General features: G+C 41.9%; 1 protein-coding gene across 1 annotated transcript in view; it reads right to left on the reverse strand.

Moving 5' to 3' along the window:
- Positions 1-14601, reverse strand: part of LOC148146641 (uncharacterized) — a 155879-nt gene continuing 141278 nt past the window's right edge. The window contains exon 8 of the mRNA XM_087997565.1: positions 1-120. Coding sequence (XP_087853691.1) covers positions 1-120 — 120 coding nt within the window. The remainder of the gene's footprint in view (positions 121-14601) is intronic.

Consider the following 14601-nt stretch of genomic DNA (forward strand, 5'->3'; position numbering starts at 1 on the left):
TCACAGTCTCTTTGAATCTTCAAATGAAACGCTGACGTGAGAAAATTTCCAATAGAAAGCAAACAGCTTAGTTGAAGTTTGTTGATGATCAAACTTCACATCACAAACAATAAACTGGTACTGATACATAAACAGAAGAGAAGCACAGAGATTTCATAATTCGACAAGATCATCAATGTGTTTGGTGTCAAGCAAGTCGTCAAACTGTTAAAAAGCTGAAGGACAAATTCCTATCTCAGTTAGGAATGGGAACTGGTTTGTTCTTCTGAAGGACAATAGCTGAGGTGCTACAGTTGATCTCAGTGTTAGATTACAGAGAGGGGAAAAGAATCAGCAATGGTTTCTGTTCCTTCTCACTATCTCCAATGGATATGAAGTGAAAATAGGATTGGATTTAAAAGAGCGAGTTTTAACTGAGTGTGAGATAGCATAAAATGCTTATACAATGTGTCATACATGACAAATAGTCACTTGGCTGTGTTGGGGGCCCTATTACAGAATTGTTACTATGCCAAGGGAGGCCACTCAGCCCATTGTGCTAGAATTCACTCCCTACAAGGGTATTGTGGGTAAACCTAGAGCAAGCGGACTGCAGCGGTTCAAGAAGGCAGCTCACCACCACCTTCTCAAGGGGCAACTGGGGCCAGGCAATAAATGCTGGCTCAGTCAGTAACACCCACGTCCCTTGAATTAAAAAAAAAGGCTCTTCAAATGAGCATCATTGCCAGTCTCTTGCTTTTCCCTATACTCTTGTTCACTATTTCTATCCAAAGAATTATTCAATGCCCCCTTGAATGCCTCCCTCCATTAAACCCTGTCTCCACTACATTTCCAGGCAGTGCATTGGATACTCTAACTACTTGTGTGAAAGTTTTGTTTCTCACAACTTGCTTCTTTTGCACATCACCTTAAATCTATGCCATTTTGCTCTTGTTTCTTTTGTGAGCAGGAACTGCTTCTCCCTATCTATTCCGTCCAGCCCATTCATGAATTTGAAAACCTCTATCAAATCACCCCTCCATCATTTCGCCAAGGACTGCAGTCCAAGCTTTTTCAATCTAACCTCAAACTGAAGTTATTTTGTTCCTGGGGGGACCTTTTTGGTAAATCACTTCTGCACTCATTCGTATGCATTCACATCTCTTCTATAACGTGGTATCAATAACTGTACACAATACTTCAGCTGAAGACTAACAAGTGTTGTACAAGTTCAACGTCTCCTCCCAGCTCTTATACTCTCTGCCCCTATTAGTAAAATGGAGGACACTGTGTGCCTCATTTATTGGTCTCTCCACTTGTCCTGCCACAATCAATGATCTGTGCACAAGACCTGTGCTATTGAATCACTACAACACTAGATGTTTTCAGGAGAAGAGAGAAAGGCTATATTTTTCATATTGTTGCATGTGATGCAGGCATCATTCACAAGGCAAGCAATTCATAGCTTATCCCTAAATGCATGATTTCCTGAGCCTTTTCAGAGGGCAGTTAAGAGTCAACCACATTATTATAGATCTGGAATCAATGTGAACTGCTCTGAAGAAAGGTCATTGAACTCGAAACATTAACTCTGCTTTCTCTGCAGAGATGTTGCCAGACCTGCTGCAATTCTCCAGCAATTTCTGTTTTGTGTGTTTCAGATCTTCAGTATCCGCAGGTTTCTTGCACATGCAGGTTGAACATTAGGAAACACAAGAAAAATGAAGACAATTAAGCAAACTTTTGGGGCAATTAGAATATACATTAAAAATGCTTAATTTTGTAATTTTGGCTAGTATGATACTTGAGTACCATTTATCACTGAAAAATAAAGTAATATCTTGATCTGAAAGCTCAAATATAGTATAATATTGTAATTAACAAATTCACTATATCCTAGATCTACTAATTGTATAAGAATAAAGTTTTCCCTATCAGACAGGATCAGTAACCAGGAGGTGCAGTTTTACGGTAAGGAGCAGGAGGTTTAGACGGGATTTGAGGAAAACATTTTTCACCCAGAGGGTGGTGGAAATCTGCAACTCTTTGTCTGAAAGGATGGTAGAGGCAGAAATTCGAGACATTTAAGAAGTATTTAGATGAGCACTTGAAATGCCATAATAAAGAAGGTTATGGGCCAATTGCTAGAAAATGAAATTAGAATAGATGAATATTTACAGATTACTTACAGTGTAGAAACAGGCCCTTCGGCCCAACAAGTCCACACCGACCCGCTGAAGCGCAACCCACCCAGACCCATTCCCCTACATTTACCCCTTCACCTAACACTACAGGCAATTGAGCATGGCCAATTCACCTGACCTGCACATTTTTGGACTGTGGGAGGAAACCAGAGCACCCGGAGGAAACCCATGCAGACACGGGGAGAACGTGCAAACTCCACACAGTCAGTCGCCTGAGGCGGGAATTGAACCCAGGTTTCTGGCGCTGTGAGGCAGCAGTGCTAACCACTGTGCCACCATGCCGCCCAGAATTTGATGACCAGTATGAACATGATGCTGGAAGGGCCTGTTTCTGTACTGTAAAGCTGTAGTGAGCTCGATTGTTTTGTATACCAATCAGTAAGGGTTTTATGAATACTGTTACTGAGACTTTTTTTAAATTCCAGATTTATTAATTGAATTTAAATTCCAGAACTGGCAAAGAGGTTTGTCTCGGAGGTGTAACCTGGCCTTCTAGATTCTTGGCATTGGCAGTATACTCCAGCTTCTCACTCTCATCAATTATCCTGAGGGATCAAACTGTTTTTTTTCAAAACGTTTTGGAAAATAGAATCTGAAACTTTGGATTTTTGAATTTCTGTATGGAAGTTCATTTCTGAAGACTAGCCAGTCATACTCCTACATGTGACTTTTCAAATACTACCTATGCTGTCAATGTAGGATTGCAACCCATTACAACGTCTCTGTACCCTTGGAGTTAAAAACACAGAGAGATGTTTGGGATAAGTCTGTGCATTCCTGTTGTAGCACCTCCCCAGTACATTAGGAATGTATCCCTGCATTGCTTTTCCATCCATTCACAAGGGATGAACTCAGATTTCTCCAGTTTCCTTATTTCCCCTCCCCCCACCTTGTCTCAGTCAAATCCCTCGAACTCAGCACCGCCTTCCTAACCTGCAATCTTCTTCCTGACCTCTCCGCCCCCACCCCACTCGGGCCTATCACCCTCACCTTGACCTCCTTCCACCTATCGCATTTCCAACGCCCCTCCCCCAAGTCCCTCCTCCCTATCTTTTATCGTAGCCTGCTGGACACACTTTCCTCATTCCTGAAGAAGGGCTCATGCCCGAAACGTTGATTCTCCTGTTCCTTGGATGCTGCCTGACCTGCTGCGCTTTTCCAGCAACACATTTTCAGCTCTGATCTCCAGCATCTGCAGCCCTCACTTTCTCCTCGACAGTTCTGACTATGTCGTGTATGATTCAGGAGGCCTTGTAATGCTGAAGTAATTTCCCTATGTCTGAGGCTCTGGGTTTGGGTCCCACACCACCACTTGTTGGCTGTGGGTGGCAACATGCCAAATATTTGATTATTTGTCGGCAACTCTTTCTACAATGCCTGATGGCAGGTGATAAGAATGCAATTGCCTCCTGGTCTGTCATCCTGGCAAACCACTGTAATCCTCTGCCCATAAGCATGGGCTGTAATAGAAGGCCTTGGCCAATCCTTGGAAGCAGGGATAGAACAGACAGACAGACAAATACTAAATTGAAGTGAAGGACAGCCTAATGTCCAGCTTAGGGAATAGATGTAAACCCAAATATTCTGAAACAGAGACAGGGATACTGCATTTTAATCAATCTTTTTCAAGAATGGCACCCACTGCTGTATTTTACATTTGGTTTCACAAACACACATGGAAAAAAGTAGAACTGTCCAAGTAGTATTGGATCCTATAATCCATACTGCATCCTTCGCTTCCACATCTTTTTATGTAATACCTCACTGCCATTGTATGTTGGAGATGCTTATGGTCTCTGCCCATTAGGTTGAATAATAGTCAAAATGTAACAGTGCAACACACCTTATGGATCCTTTGACTTGTTCACTCACATCAGTGAGCAGTTGGAAATGAGTGACCAAAAGAATAACGTCATGTATTCTAATATTAACTCTTAATAATTAATAAACTTACAATTCTGAAGTGTCTTGAAGCAATTCACATTGGAATTGTTTTCAAAGCTTAATAACTGTTATTTAGAACAAAAACAGCAATTTCTGGAGAAACTCAGCAGTTCTGACAGCATCTGTGGGGAAGAAATAGAGTTTTGAGTCTGGTGACTCTTCATCAGTTCTCCTATAGACGCTGCCAGACCTGCTGAGATTTTCCAGCAATTTCTGTTTTTGCTTTGATTTCCAGCATCCACAGTTCTTTGTTTTATTTTAACTGTTATTTAGATAATGTTGTCTCTCTTAGTAAAGTCCTGGGGACAGTAATGAAATGGATGAGCCCTTAAAACAAACCTTTTTTGCTGGTATCAGTTGATGCACTGAACATCAAAGGAAAATATAAGTAAATTCTCTTTTTCTGTATCTCTGAAATGAAACTGAAAAGGTTTGTGTGCAAGTTAGTTTGGAGACTGTCAAACTTAGTTACTGCTATATCACGTGATTGAGCGTTTGATTTGTTGCTTTGTTTTATGAAGAACTTGGCTTTTTTTTATAGAAGAGATATCGAGGTCAGCCTTTTCCTTCACCTATCACTGTACTGTGCTTTGTTCTGTAATTACACTTACCATTGTCTTGTAAATAATAGCATTGCTTTGTCCCTCCATTAGCTTTTCGAAAATGTTGCAGTCAAATTGACCTAAATCTTCAGTCAGCACAAAACATGATTGTTAAATAGACTTTGTCGTATTTGTCCTACTATAGGATCAATTTCTAAGTTACGTTTTCATTTTTGTTGTTCAGGTATGAATTTGGGCACTTGTTTTTAAGATTTTGAGCTGCTTCACACTGTTCCTGGTACTGGAACCGCACTATTGAAGCAGCCAGTGCTTCACATTGTGCAGAGTACAGTTTTCAGGATTATATTGCAATTTTTGAATATCACAGCTTGACAATAAAACACTCACTGACTTCCCTGATAATTGTATTCAGTTCAGCTTTATGTGCTGCATAATTGAGGGGCCTGTGCAGGTAGAAAACAAACCAGATCGGGCTTACACAAGCTCACTTGTCATCGGATAATGCATAAACTGGAGAGATTTCCATTCTTGCTAGACCGTGAAGAGGTTTCACTACTGTACCTCCCATATTAGATGTTCATCCCCAGGGAAAACATTGTGTCTCCCTTTGTAAAGTACCTCTGTGGGAATTCTACAACACCGTATCTTCAAACAATGTAGATTTAAGCTTCAATCCATCACATCTTTTCATTGAAGAACAATTGAAGTAAATGTCCCAGGACTACTGTAACACGTCTGAATCAAGGGAGTGATGTGACTGGGTTACAGCTTCTGGAGCTGGTTCACAATTCAGCTTTTTGTGCAGGAATGTACTGGGGGTGTTCTGTTCTATGTGACCTGTTATGTTATTCATTGTGTTATTTTTACAATGAATAGATAAGGCCATACAAAAGGGCCGAGCCTTCGACGCTCAAGTTGTTTGATTAATTATTCAATACAATATTGCTGATATGTCAGACTCTTTTTATCTGTCAGACAATAAAAAGTTTAAGTTTATCTTCCTTCCTTCCCCTCAGCAAGCCTCCTGTCCCACACAAAACTGGGAGGCCAGACAGATTGTGTAAGATTAAATTATGAGGCAAATACATTCCTCTGCTTTATCCAAATGCAGAGTCAAGTATTTATAATTTGAAACAACAGCTGTGTAAAACAAAATGCATGTTTACATTATTATATCCTTTTTTTTCACCCCATTTAACCCATGCCAACCATGCTTATTGTAACCATGAAACGTTTAGTGGAGAAATTCTTTCGAAAGCCACGTGTGGACAACACAGCAGAAATCCACAGTGCAGCCTGTACTAGGGGAATCAGAGAAAGTCCACATGTGCCAGGCAAATGAACTTCTCCCACTCTGCCCTCCCTTAGTCCAGTGCCACTCAAATATATATAAAATCTCAGGTGTATGTATCAGTCAGGTAGCACCTGAATAAAAATATACTAAACTGCAAAAAAACTCTTAATTGCTATTGCTGATAGCAGCAGACTTATTGATTTGGTATTCCTCTGTCTACAATGTTATATTTAATTCATTAACCCAATATCTTCTCCTGTTAAAGCATCATTCAAATGTCGTACAAATGCCTAAAGGGTCATTCTGTTAATAGTGTGCAGTAATGACTGGATTTTGCAATGCTGCCTTATGGAGAAGATAATAAATGTTAACTCTGTCTATTCATGGGAACATGGGAGTAGGCCATTCAGCCCCTCAAGTATGCTCCAGCATTCAATTAGGTTTTGGCTGATCTCCTACCTGAGCACCATTTTCCCTTCACTGTCCCTTCAGGGCAACTCTTGATATCTTTAAAATCCAGAAATCAATCAATCTCCGTTTTGAATATACACATTGATTGAAGCCCCACGGTGGATGTGTCAAAATTCCCATTTCTCCAATGCTGCTTCCAATCTGCACAGTCACGTAATAACCAGAGACCTCCCAAGCATGTCAAGCACAAATCTGGTCGATTTATTACAAAGTCTGAAAGAGAATTGAAACACCTGATCATTTATACAAATTACACAAAAAGAAATTAGAGGACACTTTGCATGGCAATATATTGTAAAGAACTGGGAGTTTGAAAACATTTAGTCCACAGCCAACATGATGAAGACAAATTAACAGGCCATTAATCCAACAGCAATTCATAAGACCTTGAAGGTAGCTGGTGGAGTTTTGATTTAACTGTCCAGAATTTATTATGTTGATTGCTATGTTAGCTGAGAACAGTCATTTTGAGGGGGGGGGGGGGCATGGTGGCTCAGTGGTTAGCACTGCTGCCTCACAGCGCGAGGGACCTGGGTTCGAATCCAGCCTCAAGTGACTGTCTGTGTGTAGATTGCACGTTCTCCCTGTGTCTGCGTGGGTTTCCTCTGGGTACTCCAATTTCCTCCCACAGTCCAAAGATGTGCAGGTTAGGTGAATTGGTCAGGGGTAAATATGGGGAATAGATCAGGGTGGGTTACTCTTCGGTGGGTCGGTATGGACTAGTTTGGCCGAAGGGCCTGTTTCCTCACTGTAGGGAATCTAATCTAAAAATGGTCACTACAACTTAAAATAACTGGTTTCTGGTGTGATTGCAGTTTTTTCTCACATCACTTGTTTTTGAGGATTGAGCCCTGGAATTCCATTGTTTGGTGTATGCTAATGAACAAAGTACTGCAGTGGGTTACCATTGCCTGCTGCAAGATGGTTTGAGCCAGCCTGTTGGTTTCCATTGCCACAGATTTGTTACAATGTAGAAAGAGGCCTTTCGGCCCATTGTGTTGGCACTAGCATAATTTAATCTTACACAATGATGTTAAATGAATATCATTAGGGTTAGGTGGATTAGCCATGCTAAATTGCCCATAGGGCCCAAGAATGTGCAGGCTGGGTGAGCTAGCCATGGTAGCAGGGATAGGGTAGGGATGTGGGCCAGGGTGGGATGCTCTTCGGAGGGTTGTTGGGGACTCAATGGCCCAAATGAGCTGCTTCCACACTGTGGAGGTTGCATGATTCCATGATTACCAAGTGTCATAGAGTCAGACGTTTACAGCATGACAACAGGCCCTTCAGCTCAACTCATCCATACTGACCAGATTTCCCAAACTGAGCTATTCCCATTTGCCTGTGTTTGGCCCAAATCCCTCTAAACCTTTCCTATCATGTACCTGTCTGAATGTCTTTTAAATGTTCTAACTGTACTTGCCTCTACCGTTTCTTCTGGCAGCTCATTCCATATATGCACCACCCTGTGTGTGAAAAAGTTGCCCCCTTAGGTCCTTTTTAAATCTTTATCCTCTCACATTCAATCTCGGCCCTCTCAATTTGGACTCTGCTACTCTGGGAAAAAGACCTTGGTTATTTACCTTATTTATGATTTTATAAACTTCAATAAGGTTACCCCTGAGTCCCCTATGGTCAAAGCAAAAAAGTCCCAGCCTATCCAACCTCTTCTTACAACTCAAACCTTCCAGACTCAGTAACATCCCTGTAAATAATTTTTGCACCTTTTCCAGTTTAATGACATCCTCCCTATAGTAGGGCAGCCAGAATCGTACGCAGTACTCCAAACATGTCATCTACCCTTGTTCTATTTCCCTGAAGTATTTATATGATCTGCCTGGATACCACACAAAACAATACTTTCCGCTATATCTTGGTACATGTGACAATAATCAAATCAAATCAATGTGGCCTTATCAAGAGCCAAAGTCCTGCTCAGTCCCTGTAGAATTGCACATTAATTTGATGCAAATAACCATCCAATACCCTCTTGAGTATCTCAATTGAACATTCAACAGTCAGTGCATATATGGGGAGCGCGATGTCTATCAGATCAGAAAGATGGGGTGAGATGTTGAGCAGAGGGTTCCAATTATACTGGCCCTTGTTGCATTAATGTAGTGTCAACAAGTTAAGTGTGTGATGACCCTTGTCAGATTGTTCTCTGCTGCAGACTATGATAGGACACTGCTGAGGCCCAGAGTATTATGTCAGCAGTTCTGGAAGTGCTGTCACCCCAATGGGTGTCCTTCCAGGAACATGTGAAGAAAAATGTCCAATGTGGAGTATGGTGGGATTGTAGTAAGAAATGAGCTGTCAATATTCAGCTTCCTATATCTGATTGCATACCTTTCATGGACTAAACATAGGTGTGAAAAGGACGAATACTGACCAAAAATGGCTGCTGTGATCACCTGACCACAGACCAAGTCAGGTCCAGGGAACTGTCTGAAATCAATGTAACCACTGCGTGTCATCAAAAGACTGAAACCAACTAACTGAATCAGCATCAAGATATGTGCCTATCTCGTTTAATTCACGCTTGCATGATACATTCACTTCTTGGGAAATGAATGAGCACCTGTAGGAGTATTAAATTTAAAAGAGCAAAGGTGCGGATTCAGGAATATATTAGGACCAATATCAACTATTGTTTTGATTAATAGCACTGAGAGAGAAATAAATATGAACTGATAACGATAAGAACAGCACAGGCCTTTCTCTGCCTGTCTTCTTCAACCTCCCAAGGTAGAGGTCCAGTAAAAAAGGCAAATTGAGACAATAAGAACTTACCAAGTACCCAGTTATCAGACTCTCCAAGTGTCTCAAATATATGCAAATATAGTCTTGTACAAGTAAGAGATGCCTTTGATTTGTTTGTTGGATACAGTTAAACTCCAGTGTTCCCTCTTATGCAACTGTACAGTATTGAACTGCTTTAGTATATAAGATATTTTTTATGAATAAAGTATATTTTTGAAATAAAATAAAAAAATCTCAAGATCTGCAAACTTTGCCACTGCTGCCAGAATACATCTCAACAATTAAACAACTGAAAAGACAAAACACCCCACAAACTGTGGATGCTGGAAATCAGAAATTGCTGGAAAAGTTCAGCAGGTCTGGCAGCATCTGTGGAGAAAGCAGAGTTAATGATTCAGGTCCAGTGACCCTTCTTCATATCCTCGGACTGTTGAATTGAGGGATGCAAAAGGGCATTGGATGGTTATTTGCATAGTATTGACAAACAAAAACAGGAGATCGGCACAAGGTGACGATGTTCATTTAACAATAGGCCAAATGGCCTTCTTCTGCACTATAATAATGCTGTGACAATGAAAACCCACAGGCTGGTTGAACCCATCCTGCAGAAGGCAGTGGTAACCCACTGTAGTACTTTGTCCATTAGCATGAAACTTCTTAATTAATTTCTAATCAAATCACTGACCTCAGGTTTAAAATCTAACACCTCAAAATATTCTAAGGACGTTTTTAAAAAAAATTCAGTCTTCTCTTTAACCTTATTCCCTGTGCTAGCCTGTGTTTTTGATGATGGATTTATATTATATTTTCAGGATTAGTAAGCAATAAACTCATCTTTCTCAAACTCAAGAAACCATATAATTTGAACTCTTCATTTTGTGTTAATTAGTTAGGTTTTAATTAAAGCATGATAGCTGTATGCTAAAAAGAAACTTAAATACTTGTTGTGACTCGTCAAAAGAAGGTTTGAAAGGACGGGGTTGATTTCCCTCTTCTCATGTGACCATAACAAAAGAGGCAGGATCAAACCACCTACTGCTCACCTTTGATCTTGCAGGAGAAATCTTTTGAATCGAGGGATGGGAAACATGGGAAGTCAATAACATATTCCTGGTGACAAATTCAATCTGTTGAATGGCAGATGTTGAATTTTCAGTGACAGTTCAGGTCAGGTCCATGTCCCTTGCAGACAGCCTTCCCATGCTAGGGCCTTCATGCAAACCCTTTCTGGACTTGTGGAGAGACATAAACAAGACATCAACATTACTGAGGAGTGACCCTCCACAGACTCAGCAGCAGACTAATCAGCTTGAACTCAGCAAATGAGGAGGTTACAGCTTGGCTCAGGAGGACTTCTGGTAAGATGGCAGTGGTGTATGGTTTCTGATTCCCAGCCTCATCTATTCCATCTCTTTTCATTTAATTTCTTTTTGGTCATTCTTTTCTTTTTTTCTCCTGTTTTTCTCTTTTAGATTAGATTAGGTTACCTACAGTAAGGAAACAGGCCCTTTAGCCCAACAAGTCCATACTGACCCTCTGAAGACTAACCCACCCAGATCCATTCCCCTACCCTATATTTACTCCTGACAGTGGTTAGCACTGCTGCCTCACAGCGCCAGAGACCCGGGTTCAAATCCCGCCTCAGGCGACTGACTGTGTGGAGTTTGCACATTCTCCCCGTGTCTGCGTGGGTTTCCTCCGGGTGCTCCGGTTTCCTCCCACAGTCCAAAGATGTGCAGGTCAGGTGAATTGGCCATGCTAAATTGTCCGTAGTGTTAGGTAAGTGGTAAATGTAGGGGTATGGGTGGCTTGCGCTTTGGCGGGTCGGTGTGGACCTGTTGGGCCGAAGGGCCTGTTTCCACACTGTAAAGTAATCTAATGCACCTAACAGTATGGATTATACTTACCACTTGCTGAAGAGCACGGGAGCTCGCGGCAACATCACGTTTGCCCAGCGCAGACTCGTGCTGGCAGTGTCAGAGAGAGTTTAAGTTCCTGTCCGCATCTGCATCCAGCACAGGTTCATGGGGGCAGTGGTGAAGGTGAGTTTTGGCCCCGTACGAAGCCCTGCAGAAACGTCAGTGGCTGTATCAGTGAGGTGGGCCTGAGGGAGACACATGGCGGTGGCAAAATCGAGTTTGGGCCAGTGGTACCAGGGGGCATTGCATTGGTGAGGTTCAGCAAGGACTTTTAGTGGTGAGGGCTTTGGTGAAGGTGAGATGGTGCCAAACAGCAGGGACTTTCATTTCACTGGCAACAGTGCTGAAGAGGATTTGTATCTGGCCACTAGACCCGTGGCCCAAAGCAGAGCATTTAACAAGAAGAACTGTAAAATTGGACACTATTTCTTTATTTCTTTTTTCTTCTGCCTTTATATTCTATATCTTGGTTTATTTTTGTGTTTCAGTTGCACCGGAGAGTGGCGGCACTATACAATGCTTTTTACTGTATCTGTAACAAAGCACACGTGACAATAAAAAAATAAATCAAATCAAGATTTATGGTTGTTAAATAACTAAATTGCGTTCTGCAGTACGGTTGGCCAATAAACTGTTCCATGCTTACCACCTGCCGTCAGGTATACAGAATGGATTTATAGGCTGACAATCAACCCGTTTGGTCATGTTACGAACATACCTTCCATTGTTAATAAACCAATGCTAGTGCTTCTGCCCCAGTCATATGGTATCACAAGATCCCTGATCTGCTGGAATATTCAGTAACTACACCTCAGAATTGATTTCGACTTGTGAGGTTGTGTAGACAGGTGATACTATTGTTCAACCTGCCCATTGGACATTAGCGGAAAACAAAAGGGGATCTAATATGGGCTGTTGACTTTGCTATCAGTATTCTACAGTGATGTATAATGTGAGAGTTTACCAGTTGGAATTTCCATGGGGATTTTCCCCATCTCCAGCTACAACCAGAAAATTGAGTTCACCACTTGTACTAAAGAGGACAGGGGAACTCTTGGTGGGCGGCACTGTGGCACAGTGGTTAGCGCTGCTGCCTCACAGCGCCAGAGACCCAGGTTCAATTCCAGCCTCAGGCGACTGACTGTGTGGAGTTTGCACGTTCTCCCCATGTCTGCGTGGGTTTCCTCCAGGTGCTCCGGTTTCCTCCCACAGTCCAAAGATGTGCAGGTCAGGTGAATTGGCCATGCTAAATTGCCCGTAGTGTTAGGTAAGGGGTAAAAGTAGGGGAATGGGTGGGTTGCGCTTCGGCGGGGCGGTGTGGACTTGTTGGGCTGAAGGGCCTGTTTCCACACTGTAAGTAATCTAATCTAATCTAATCTAAAATCCTATCTGAGAAACACCAAATTCTCTCCAAATGCAGTTTGCTGAACATTTGTAAGTTAGTCTAACTTGCAGAAATCTCAGATGATCCAAAACCCACAGCATTTTAAAGAAAGAGAATTTGAGAATTCTCTGATTACAACTGACACTGCAGATTGAGTCATAGAGATGTACAGCACAGAAACAGATCTATCAGTCTAACTTGACCAGGCCCACCAGATAGCTCATAGAATCATAGAATCCCTACAGTGTGTAAACAGGCCATTAGGCCCAACAAAGCCACACCGATCTCCAAAGAATATCCCATCCGCACCCATTCCCCTACCCTATTATTCTACATTTCCCCTGACTAATGCACCTAGCATACACATCCCTGAACACTATAGGCAATTTAACATAACCAGTTGACTGAACATGCACATCTTTGGACTGTGGGAGGAAACCGGAGCACCCAGAGAAACCCACGCAGACACAGGGAGAATGTGCAAACTTCACACAGTTACCCAAGGCTGGAATCGAACCTGGGTCCCTGGCGCTGTCAGGCAGCAGTGCTAACCACTGAGCCACCACGCTGCCTAAATTAATCTAGTCCCATTTGCCAGCATTTGGCTCATATCCCTCTAAACCCTTTCTTTTCATGTACTCATCTAGATGCCTTTTAAATGTTAATTTGTGAAATCCCATTTTAATGTTTTGGCAAGGAAGCTATAATCAAATTGGATACTAAACTAGACAAAAGCTATCTGCAAGCACTTGGCTATGACAGAGATACTGACTTAATTTCCAAACAGTCAGTGTAAACAAATTACATGAAGCCAAAAACAAAAAGATAGAGCAATGGAGAAGAAGTCTTGGAATGATCAGGGCCAGATCAATTTCCTTAGAATTGTGTGCAAGTTAAAGAAAAAGAACTGCATATAACATATATAACATATTTCATATGCAAGGAAAATTGAATACAGAAGGAAGGAAGTCACAGCTGTACAAGGCCTTAGTGAGATGACATCTAATGTACTGTGTCCACTGGGAGGCAGCAGTTACCCAGAACCCCAGAGTAATGTTTTTGGGTCATGGGTTCAAATCCCATCATGACAGATGGTAAAATTAGAATTTCATCAAATCTGCGATAAAACGCGAGGATAATAGCGATCATGTAACCATTCTCAAAGAAACCTGGTTCACAAACTTTTGGGAAGGAAATCCGCCTTCCTTACCTGGCCAAACCTAAATTGAAAAGCCATGTGATCAACTCTTAATTGCCTCCTAAAATAGATTAACCAAGCGACTAAAATACCTAAAGAAAGGAATGAAATGGGAGGCACTGCCCAGAAGCCAGGTACCAGAAATGATGTCGCCCTTTACATCTGGGGACTGGTGCCAAATTGGGCAAGCTGTCTCCCAGACTAGTGGAACAACAGCCTGACATAGTCATATTCACAGAATCATACCTTACAGACAATGCCCCAGACACCATGATCATCATCCCTAGCTATATCCTCACCCAATTAGAACCCTCAAAGATCAGCAAGGCAGCCTACGTGTAGAACCACAGGAGATGGGGGAGACACTAACCGAGTATTTTGCATCAGTGTTCATTGTGGAGGAGGACATGGAAGATACAGAATGTGGGGAAATAGATGGTGACAGCTTGAAAAATGTCCAGATTACAGAGGAGGTGGTGCTGGATGTCTTAAAATGCATAAAGGTGGATAAATCCCCAGGACCTGATCAGGTATACCATAGAACTCTGGGAAGTTAGGGAAGTGATTGCTGGGTCCCTTGCTGAGATATTTGGATCATCGATAGTCACAGGGGAAATGCCAGAAGACTGGAAATTGCTAATGTGGTGCCAATATTTAAGAAAAGTGTTAAGAGAAAGCCAAAGAACTACAGACCGGTGAGCCTGACTTAGGTAGTGGGCAAATTATTGGAGGGAATCCTGAGGGACAGGATTTCAAATGGTAAGAACTGATTAGGGATAGTCAACATGACTGTGCATGGAAAATCATGTCTCACTAACTTGAATGAGTTTCTTGAAGAAATAATAGAGGATTGATGAGGGCAGAATGGTGGACGTGACCTAT

The sequence above is a fragment of the Chiloscyllium plagiosum genome, unplaced genomic scaffold (genome assembly GCF_037043375.1).
Source record: "Chiloscyllium plagiosum isolate Xiang-an unplaced genomic scaffold, Cpla_swu_hap1 HiC_scaffold_20, whole genome shotgun sequence".
NCBI classification, from domain to species: Eukaryota; Metazoa; Chordata; class Chondrichthyes; order Orectolobiformes; family Hemiscylliidae; genus Chiloscyllium; species Chiloscyllium plagiosum.